The sequence below is a fragment of the Lathyrus oleraceus genome, chromosome 2 (assembly GCF_024323335.1).
Source record: "Lathyrus oleraceus cultivar Zhongwan6 chromosome 2, CAAS_Psat_ZW6_1.0, whole genome shotgun sequence".
Taxonomy (NCBI): Eukaryota; Viridiplantae; Streptophyta; class Magnoliopsida; order Fabales; family Fabaceae; genus Lathyrus; species Lathyrus oleraceus.
The window spans coordinates 128,724,405-128,736,006 of record NC_066580.1 but is presented as its reverse complement, the minus strand read 5'-3'; the positions used below and the strand labels follow the sequence as shown (position 1 = coordinate 128,736,006).

Genomic DNA, 11,602 nt, shown 5'->3' with positions numbered 1-11,602 from the left:
TTGTAGAAGATAGGGCCTAGGGAGACCCAGTTTTGATCCGATGAATTCATCTGGCCAACCACCATCAACCATCTTGCTAATTTCCAATTCTCTTGACTTTCTTGGCTCATGGTAGATAATATATGCATAAGATTATGATATTTGAAGTGTCCCTTGATAAATTTGATCAATTGGTGAGATAGCTTGTTGGAGAAGTTACTCAAGATACCCAGTCAAACTAGGGTTTCCAAGGCAAATCACCCTCAAACTCTTGAAGAAAACTTGATCAATATAACATGTAGAGATCATTGGGACTCATATATGATGTTCATTACCACTCTTGAATCAATTATTGGTTGTGCTCTTTGTTCACGAGGGTCTCAAACCCTATATGTGAACTTGATGAATCAATGAGAGCATGCCCTTCCTACAAAAGAGTTAGGCAAATGCAAAGACATATTCTTGGTATTTTAGTTAGTAAAATGATAATATACAAGTATGATATAATCACAAAGTGCTTGGTGATCTTTCCCAAAACAAACCCAATGAAAGAGGGGTAAGGAGGATTCCAAGACATGATCCCAATGCTAATGCTTATGATGGAAATGCATGAGGGATCTTAGGGTCAAAATTGGGGTCCTACAGAACCAACGTCAAATATGAGGTTGGGTGAAAGGAGGACACCAACTCTGAGGTTGAGAATAAGAAACATACAACTCTAAGGTTGGATATAAAAGGAATAAACAACAACTCTGAGGTTGGGAATAAGAGAAATAAACAACAACTTTGAGGTTGGAGTAAGAGAATGTACATCAACTCTGAGGTTGGAAAAAGGGCGGAAACTCTGAGGTTGGGAATGATGACAAATGTCAACTATAAGGCTAGGAGAAACACATAACTCTGAGGTCAGGGTAACGAGAGAAAGACGACAACTCTGAGGCTGGAATAAGAGAAATGGACAACAACTCTGAGGTTGGGAAGAAGAAGTAGCAACAACTCTGAGGTTGGAGTAGGAATTGGAATCAACTTTGAGGTCGGGTATAGAATGGTCTCTCAACTCTTGGATTAGAGGTAATAACATCACCAAGTCTAAAACTGAGTAAAGGGTGATTATCTACAACTCTGTGGTTGGGAGAAAAGAGATATAAATACCAAAGGGTATCAAAAAAAGTGATAGACACTGACGAGCGAAGGGGGATCAATACCGATGGGGATTGAAAAAAAAATGATAGACATTGATGATTGCTTGACTGGACTTTCAAATTTGAGAGATAAGGATTTTGCCAATGAGATTTAGGCTTTGCGAGCGGTTTGCCGATGAAAATGGGCTGTTGAATAGTGCCAAGAGAGTTTTGGGCTTGATTCTTCCTTGTTAGAGAGATTCGTGCTATGCTGGATGATATGTGTGAATGAAATTATATGAATTATGCATGACAGGTTGATGCAATGATATTAGGATCTATGGATGCCCCAATCTTTGGTATGGTGCAATGAATGTTGAGGGAAAATTTGCTTGGGTTGTAAGACTTTTGATTTATGGCGGGTGGGTTGCGTCTCACGTGACTTCCCGACATCTGACTTTTGCTGTTGTTGGAGGATGGATCTGACGTACACCTTTGGATGCCCCATGCTGGATCTGAAAAGCTTTCACAAGCAAGGAGAGAACCTTCCACTATTTGGACCGTCTTGCCCTAGTTTGTTGGTATCTGCACAGATTGCCCCAATCGCAAGTTAGGAAGCAACTTCGTCATGCATTATCTCAATCAGATATGTCCCAGTGTCTTGGAACTGCATTCCTCTGATTAACCATTTCAGGGAGATTGACTTCTTGTGCTCTTGGGATGGCCTACCCCAGTATGATCCTTGAAGTAACTTTGCCTCTGGTTGGCTGACCTTTGAGGGAATGCCCCTGACTTACTGATCTTCAAAGAGATTGATTGAATCTCGACTTGACAACTTCAAATTGACTGAATCTTGTAGAGATTTCTCGACGTGACTTCTTCTGATCAACGGGATCTCAAAGTAGTTGGTCTTTCTACTCAACAGGATCTTCAAACATTCAGACTGATATGATCAAGATAAGCGGCTTGCCCTTTCTCAACGGAGGTCTCAAGCGTTCTTCACTCTCGTTATCATCAAGCTCCTCAATTTACGTTCATTGTGGATGATCCCTTGATGTCAGATGCTTACTCACGATTAAGACAATTTCATTTTTGAAATGATAATGCATTGTCATTTTTATGCAGTTTTGAAATCCAAGCATGTTCACTGAAATTATGACATATAATTAATGCATCACTGATAACAAATGTCATATCAATATCAACACATATGAGCAAATTGACGAGGAGTCAATTTTAACACGATCGTTCTGACTATAATACACTTTCAAAATCAACCTTCCTTCAATTAGGTCTTTTGAGGGTTGTAATGTGGCTTGGTTCACGATTTTTAGAAAGAAAGGATATAAGGCTCGAACCTATCCTAACCCACCCGCTCTTCGTGATGTTCTCCAATCCTACATTCAGCTAGTTCGACACAAGCGCTCTTTTTCGAAAAGGGATTTGAAGTGATGGTTAATGAATCCACGAGGTTTTCGGTGTGAAAATCATCCTTCTTTTGCTTGGTTTGTAGCCGCACGATTTTGTTCTTGCTGAGGATCTTCTTTTGATTCCTCTTTTGCAGATTTATTTATTTTCATCTCCCTATTTTTGCTGGATTAGTTCAGATTCATAATCCATAGGGATGCCCTAATTTTTGCCTAAGTCACTCGTTTTTGAGTTTTCGACTTAGCGGGCTTTTTATTTATTTTCTTTTGTCTTTTTTTGTTGAAACAAATCGTGTGGCATCTAGTCATTTGATTGGGATGGGTTGTGACCGCCTCGTGCCTCAGTGTGTGAGGGACAACCATTTGGAATTTGTGGTTTATGACCTCTTGTGAGGGATAAGATATGGTTGATCCTCAGATATGACACTCCTCTTTTGAAGTTTGAATGCCTGGTCAAACTACCTGACGACTACCCTGCCCCAGTTTCAGATTAAGGGTTTTATATCCACAGAAAGAAACTCCTACTCCTTGGCTCGAAGGGGTTAACTAGGGATTATCTTCCTTATATCTCTGGTGTTTGGGATTTGAAACAATGCCTTACATCATCAGCAAGGTTTTATTCAAAAGCGTACGAGCATTGATTCATTTCGTGTATTTATTTTCATCCTCCTCCTTAAAAAGTTAGATATTGACAAAATAAAGTATGAGTGGCCACGAATGGATTTATTCAAAACATGCATATTCATTTTAATGTCATTATTATTCAAAACAAACGAGTTTATTACAAATGAATGTTACAAATGACAATCAAGAAAATCACGCATGAACATGATTAAACCAATGATTGCTGGAGGTGATCAGCTTTATTCTCCCATAGCTTGGGGTCTTGATTCTGGAAAAAAGTTGACAAGACAGTCCCACAGATACCAATCCTTCAGATCTATCGCTACTTTGACTTTGGCACTATAGATGTGCTTGCCTTCATGGGGTTGTTTGGAACAACTGGTGCAAACGATATAACTTTTGAGTCAATCAAGTCTTGTACTTTGTGCTTGAAGACATTGCAATTCTCTATCGAGTGCCACGGCGTCCCAGAATGATACTCACAGTTGACATTCATGTCATACCTGGGAGGAAGAGGTACAGGGGGAGCCTTAGCTTCCCTTAGCTGAACCAACGAATCCTTGAGCAAATGAGCTAGCAGAAGACCATATGGCATGGGGACTGGACCAAACCTTCCGGGAGGCCTCCTTGGTCCTTGTCTACCCTGCTGATAGTAGTTCTATTATTGTGAAGAAAAAGGTTGTTGAGGAGCATAGGGTTGCTGATGTTGCATTGCTGGAGGACCAGTTGGGACAACATATGCTAGTTGCTGATACGGGTTAGGTGTTACTACTACCACCGGATAGTATGGCATTTGGTAAACTCCAACTCCCCCTTTAGCGATTGTGGTAGCATTGGTCTCCCCTTCCTTCTTCTTTGGGAATCCAGAATGAGACTTCTTTGCTCCACTAGCCACAACTGTTGTATCTTGTATCTTGCCAATCTTCAAGCCGTTCTTGATTCGCTCGCCAGCAATGACCAAGTCTGAGAATCCCGAGGTGGTGATTCCAATCATCCTTTCGAAATAAGGCCCTTGAAGGGTGTCCACGAACATGTCTATCAGTTCTCTTTCAATAAAAGGGGGTTGAACCATAACAACTAAATCTCTCCATCATTGGGCGTATTCTTTGAACGATTCATCCGGCTTCTGAGCAAGGCTTTAGAGCTGAGTCCGATTGGGAGCCATGTATGAATTATACTGATAATGCTTCAGGAAGGCTTCAACAAGTTCCCTTCAGGTTTGTGTATGCGCGCGCTCGAGCTGCATATACCATTTCAGAGAAGCTCCACTAAGGTTGTCCTGGAAAAGGTGCATTAAGAGTTTCTCATCATCAGAATGAGCAGCCATCTTTCTGCAAAAAGCTCGAATGTGGGTCTTTGGACAGGTGATCCCCTGATACTTTTCAAAGTTTGTAACTTTGAACTTAGAAGGAATTTTCACGCCTGGCACTAGGCACATGTCGGCATTATCTAATCCAAAGGTATCGGGACCTTCCATCTCCTTGAATCTCTCCTCCATCATACAAAATCTCCTTTCGAGATCAGCAGCAGAAGGACCAAAAGCGTCATAAACTAAGTCAGCCTTCATGGTGAAGAAAGCATCCTGATGATCGTCAATCTCAGGTTGAGCTCTCCCATTGACAGGGATGTTGAACGTCTGAGCAACATTTTGATACATTGGACCTCTCTCGGGAGGTGGTTGAGCTATAACAGGTGTACCAGCTCCTCCTAGCGATTTTTTTGGTGTTGTCACGATAGCAGGGTTGGCAGTAGCGACTCTTAGAGTAGTCTGACGCATTTCATTCTGTCCCCTAGCCAAAGCTTGTAGGGCTTCAACAAGCTGACTAATCTGATCCTTCACAGTGGTCATATCCTCCCTTATAGCAGCTTGATTTTGTTCCAACTGATCCATGAGCAATCTTTGGTTTCTTCGAGTGTTGCGAGAATGTCGGGAAGTCAGCTTGATTGCGGATGATTTTGGACAGAAGCGCCAAATGGTAAGTTTTTTGGCTTTTGTTTGATGATATGCAGAATGATTCATGAATATTATATCAGAATATTTTTTTATGATACATGAACGCATGAATGAGTGGATGAATGATACACAAGCATGGTTCTCACGAGTCGAACACATAAGTTGCCATAATATCACAGGTTTGAGATACGGATGGAGGATAACACTGACTGTTTTCCATGATGGGGGTCTCACCGGTCGTGGTCTAGGGTTATATATAGGGACCCCATAGTCATCAATTCATTTGGCTGTTTGGCGCTTACGAAAAAAGCTTGTCGGTCATCAACTCCCTTAAATGAGCCTCTTCTGGGTGAGATATTCGTACCGACCCATGCGAGAAAAGCTCCTCGGAGGCCCGCACTACGCGACCATCGACAACGGGTTCTAGACAACGGTCTCAAAGTCATGGATCTCCTTGACTATTTTCCACTTACGGCAAAAGCTTGCCGATCGACAACTCCGTCAAGAAAATCTACTTTGAGTGAGATCTTCGTACCGACCCTCGTCAGAAAAGCTTTTCGGGGACCCGTATTACGCGACCATCAATCTTAATAGGCCGAAGGTTCAATGTTCTACAAAGGTCCTTAGAGTCACGGATCCTAATGAAAACATTGATCACTTACGTCAAAAGCTTAACGGTCGTCAATATCCTCAATAGGATTTACTCTAAATGAGGTTCTCGTATCGACCCTTACGAGAAAAGCTTCTCGGTGGCCCATACTACTCAACCTCTCCTATCTCAAGTTTGCACTCTAGACTCGGGTAGAGAGTCTTTCCCACAAGGCTACTTGCAATCAAGGTAGCATCCACCAATATCGTAGAACCAAGGAACTATGTGATAGATATCCAAAGGAATTTAAAGCAAAAGGCAAGCAATATTAAAAGGATAAGCACCCATACACGGGAGGAAGCAACCTAGATTAGGCTTGACTTGCTTAGGGAGTTGTCCCCAGCAGAGTCTCCAGCTGTCGCTACGCGAAAAATACATAGTCTCCATCAGTTTTTATTTATTCCACAGGAAAGGGAAAATATCGAGAAAACCCCAAAGAATGGTCATCACAACCACGAAGAGGTTCGGAAGTCGATTATGGAAGGGAAAGGTATTAGCACCCCTCACATCCATGGTACTCCATGGGAACCATCTAGGATGTTTGCGCTTATGTGGATGTTGTTTATCGAAATGTTTGCTTGCCAAAGGTTTGCAGAGTGGAGGTAGATTTTAATTTAGTGTGCTCGCCAAGGATTGAATCCTCGTGCTAGTATGCTCACTTGTTGAAATGAGAAATCAGAGCCCCGTAGTTCGTGGGTTTAAAATGTTTGTTTGTTTTGTTGATTTTATTACCTTGAAGAAGGGTTTTCGATTGTGTCGCTCTAAGGCTCAAACAAAAGGTTTGAATGCGTTGGATAGTTTTTATGTTTTGAGAAAGTGTTATTGACTTCGGATTGCACTAAAGACTATGGATAAAGGTGAATACCTCGAACTACCAAGCCAAACGTCTTGTGTTAGAAGCATTCAGAATGAGTGTAGGAAAGCTTCAGTCTCATCCCTTCTTTATCGCTTAAAGCTCGCGACGTACGATCCTAATCTCCATTTATTGTGTTTTTGAGTTTGATTTGGAAAAGCGCCGCTTGACGTTGGATCAAGGGTTTACTTATTGATTTTGATTTATGAAAAGACCGCTTGACGTTGGATCAAGGGTTTGATTATTGGTTGCGAAATGGTGAGCGCTCCTAAAGCCTAAGCAGTAGCTATAAAGCAATAAAATAGGAAAGGAAGTAAAAGCATACATGAGAAAGGGGAATGGGTACATGTAAAGTACAAGGGAGTGTAGGAAATAAAAGATCTCATTGTCAGGTAGCCCAAGAGAAAGCCGTGTGTGTGCAATTGTGTCCTAAACTAGAATGCGCATAAAAGATTACAAGTTCCTGAGTCTTGAATGTTCCACCCATGTTAGGGTCATATTTGTCCAAGGCCTTTTGCAAGGGTCCTAACAACAATCTCTAAGTCCAATCTAATGTTCATTACATGCTTGGGAATTATCTTGTTTTTGCATTTTTTAAGTCTTAACCATTTTTAGTCATTTTAGAATGAGATGAATAATACGGAATATGAAGCAAAATAAAGTAAATAACAAAAATTAAATGTTAGAAGCGGAAATTAAAGGTTAGAAGCGAAAATTAAAGGTTAGAGGTTAATTGCGGAAATTAAAAGCATTAGAAGTCAATTGTTAGATGTTAGGATTAAAGTAGGTTAATATTCAAAAACAATGTTAAAATCTAAATCAAGTTCTAACACAAATCTAATATTATCACATAAAAAATCAAAACCAAATAAGATTCTAAAAGCTAAATCAATATTGAAATTCTAATACTAAATAATTATCAAATTAATTCTAATACTAAAACAAATATCAAATGGATTCCACAATTTAACATAATATCAAAATTAAATCTACAATTAGCTAAGAATTACTCTAATTACCATTCTAGGCAGTATCTCATATAATCCTTAAGTAACATACTACTATATCCTAATATTCTAAACCAATTAATCTAAGTAATCCACATATGCCTAGCTAAACAAATCAGAACCAAACAGAATGAACCACACATAGGTCCAAATTGGCTCAGGAGAAAAATGGATGGACCGAACCCTATGAGGCCCAACGGTGGCCTTGCTCCACAAATATGTTTCGTCATTAGAAACCAAACGCAGGGGAACACGAATGTCTATTCACCACCGTTCCCTTTCACGACCAGAACGATGAACGCGAAATCGCTTCGCCACTCCGTCACACCAGAGCTCATGGATCGCGGCGGCGGAGCCCCTAGCCACATCTTAAACAACAAATGGCTCTCCTCAACCTCCAGGCAACGGATCCGCGACAAAAACGGCCTAGACTCGGCGCCAAGGTCCTCGTCGGTGACGTCAACAGAAGACACTCAATCAACCAAACGTAAAAGATGCGCGCGACAAACGTTACATAATATCAAACCGATCAAACAACACGGAGAGAAGTGTCTTACCGGCGATGGCAACGGTGGCTTCGTCGTCGACGTCAACTGCGAACTCAAGTGAACACTGCTAGCAATTCCGATCTCCTTCTATTCTTCCTCTCCGCTTCGACTTTATTCTCTCTTCTTGATTATGTGTCTCTCTGTCGGAATGAGTTTTGAGGAACGGATTACGGTTCGAGAGCTGGTCGTGGATTCACGGAATCCAGTCTGTTTGTGCGAGCCAAGAACGACGCAATACAGAGGAAGAAGAAGCACTTTCTTCCGCTATCCTCACAGATTCAGGTATACATGAAGAAGAAACAAGGTAATGAAACTGATGTGACTCAACCTGTTATGCGATCATTTTGCAGAATCGTTTCAGCCGCGTGGGAGCCAAAAACTCAACTTAGGGACACCTATATTTATAGAATTACGAGTGAGTTTGCTTTGCATTTTCCATTGCGATTGGAGTTTTTCCCTGCCGTTTATAATTTTCTGTTATTTGTTTCTGCGTTTTACTATTGATTCATGTTGTTTATGTGTTATTCGTGCGTTTTGGACTCGTGACTCATTTGGAATTGCAACTTCCTTTTTGCAGGTCCGTGTTGTGCGTTTGGCTGTTTGGTTTTGTAGCTGCGCTTATTCTTGAACTGCTGTTGAGTTTAGCAGCGTTTGGATCGCGTGAAATGCCTGCAGTTGTTGCTTAGCAGCTGTGAGTTTGGATCTACTATGTTTGGCTTAGCTATGGCTTATTGCCGTTTGTGTGTAGCTTTTGTAGTAGTTGTTCTGCTTGTACTTTGAATGCCGTTTTTGGCTTCTTGGCTGGGTGAAGTGTTGGCTTAAGTTTGTATCAGTTTTTGGACTACACTTTCTATTTTGGTTTTGGTAGCTTTAGCAGCTGTTTTGGCTTCTTGCTGTTTGAATTGTTGTCGTCGAAGCATTGCATTTTTTATTGGCTTTGGTTGTTCGTGAAGCTTGTACTTGTTTTGAATTGCAGTTTTTTGTGTAAGACCCTAATTTTGACCCCTAAGATCCCTCATGGCATCATAACATTGCATTTTCATTGCCTCAAGGATCTTTAACATCTTGGTTCCCTTTGCCTTTGGGTGGGACTCCTTGTGATCACCAAGCATGCTTGAATTATACATCATTGTTTCTCTTACTTTTGGTTACTAACCAAAAGCACAAAAATGTGTCACTAACATCTTTTGTTTGAAGCTTGAGTATCATCCAAGACACTTTGTGGGTTCTATTTAGATGATCAGTCAACACAAGGGAATGGCTTGAGATACTTCCAACAGGTTCAAATGGGGTCTATTCGCCAGTCAAAACGTTAATCTTGAAGGAGCAAAAGTTTGTTCATGAACTGTCATGCTCGCTAGGCGAAGCCCACATGTTTTAAAAAATAAAAATAAAAAATAAAAAAATAAAAAAATAAAAAAATAAAAAAATAAAAAAATAAAAAAATAAAAAAATAAAAAATAAAATAAAAAATAAAAAATAAAAAATAAATAAAAATAAAAAATAATTAAATAAATTATAACAGAAAAATTTTGGACTTGGGCCTCTCTCATTTGAGCCCACAGGTCCACAAAAATCAGATTATAAATTCAGAGTTTCAGTGAAACAAAAGGCAATTCTATTCCTATTACCCTGGCAAGGAAAAAGATAGTGAGAGAAGAGCTAACAGAGTTCAGAGCAACCTCCAGAGACTGAAGGGAACTCATCGGCAAAGAACCAATTCCCTCTCATATAAACCCTCAGGTTTGCCTTATTCCCATTACTTTATGCTTTTAATTTGAATGCTCTGACTGTATGAGGTATTATGGGTGAATTTGATACCCTTTTGATGCATGTGTTTGACAAGAGGTTTAGGCCTCCTACCCTTGGTTGCTTTTTGTGAGATTTTTGTGAATTTTAATGGCATGATTCATGTGCTTACATTTTGATTTGGGGGAAACTCTTGATTACCCTATCTTGTTTTCTCTAACCTATTTGTTGAGTTTTGTTTTGTGAGGGCTCATATGACTCTTGCAGAGATGGCTTGCCTGGTGTTCCACTTTATTTGTGGGATACCACCTGGAGGTCTATTCCGATTACCTGTACTGACTCGCTTTCTTTGATGGTGTTTAGCTTGGGAATCTCTGGTTTTCTTACCTCGTAAATTGCTGTTGCTTCGGATCTTTATCCGCGTGGTACTTTATTTTTCCCGCATTTTACCGCTTTCTTAGGTTTCGCATAGCCTCTCGTGGCATGTCAATTAAGGTTGCGCGGTTCCTTCATCTAGGACTGCCTTTTTGCATGAGCATCCCTAAACACCCCAAACTCATTGATTTTTCTTCTCCTAAGAACACGTTATCTCCTTCTATTACAGGCGAGTAAGTCTCCAAAGGTCGAGCATCCGGTAGATTGCGTAGTAACGTCGTTCACCCCAAAACACAACCCTTACCCCGTAGTTGGTCGAACTACGTTTTGCTCTGATTTTCATCCCAGATGAGATACGTAGGCATAAAACGCGATGTCTTAGCGAGCACACTCCTCTTTAACCCATAGGTAGCCGAGCTACGAAGACTCTGATTCTCAGATTCAGATAAGATACGTATGTAGTGGATGCGACGTCCGTGTGAATCATTTTATGTTGACCCTTCTTTTAGTAAGTAGTACATTAGATAAACATACATGCTTTTCTCATCCCTTCAATCATGTTTGCACAAATAAATTTTCAAATAAAAAACAACAACCTTTGCAACAAATGTGAAAAGGGCTCCCTAGGAGTACCTAGGATTCTTTGGGTGCCTAACACCTTCCCATTGCATAACCAACCCCCTTACCCAGATCTCTGACATTTTTACTAGTTTTTTATTCGATAAAACTTTTAAGTTTTTGTTCGCTTTCTAACCATTCCTTTGGATAAATAGAAGTGCGGTGGCGACTCGACTTGTATGATTTACCTTGGATTTAGTCAATATCTATAATGGTAACGAATACCCCGCTACAGAAAAGTGGCGACTCTGCTGAGGAATCTGTCCTAGTGGGTTTTGCCTACTTTTCATATTTGTTGTATTGTATTGTTTATTTTTTTGTGACATATTTCTGTGCAATTTGGGATTACTGTATTGTATGTAATGATTGAATTGCTTGATATTAATTCCTTGTATGCTTGGTGATCTTTGTGAGATGAGTTATATACCCGAACTCGAGTGCACTTAGGATAGGGGAATGACATAGTCTTGTCGACTTGTGTGGAGTTATTCCTTAGCAAGTTGGCTTGCGAGCCCATTCACTTGGTGGAGGTCATGTTGGGATCAATAATGTTACACAAGTAAGTTGTGATTAGACATTACTCTTTCCAATATAGACCTTAGAAGCCAAGGACCTTAGTTTACCAAACCCATCTTGGCCTATTCGTAGGATGTAGCGCGAAAGTCGTTCAAGTGTAAGATTTGATACGATTGTTACGT

General features: G+C 40.4%; 1 protein-coding gene across 1 annotated transcript; it reads right to left on the bottom strand.

Moving 5' to 3' along the window:
- Positions 1-4,364: 4,364 nt before the first annotated feature.
- On the bottom strand, positions 4,365-5,042 carry LOC127122213 (uncharacterized). Its single transcript, XM_051052588.1, has one exon. It carries the CDS (start codon positions 5,040-5,042, stop codon positions 4,365-4,367), a length of 678 nt encoding a protein of 225 aa, XP_050908545.1.
- Positions 5,043-11,602: the final 6,560 nt, after the last annotated feature.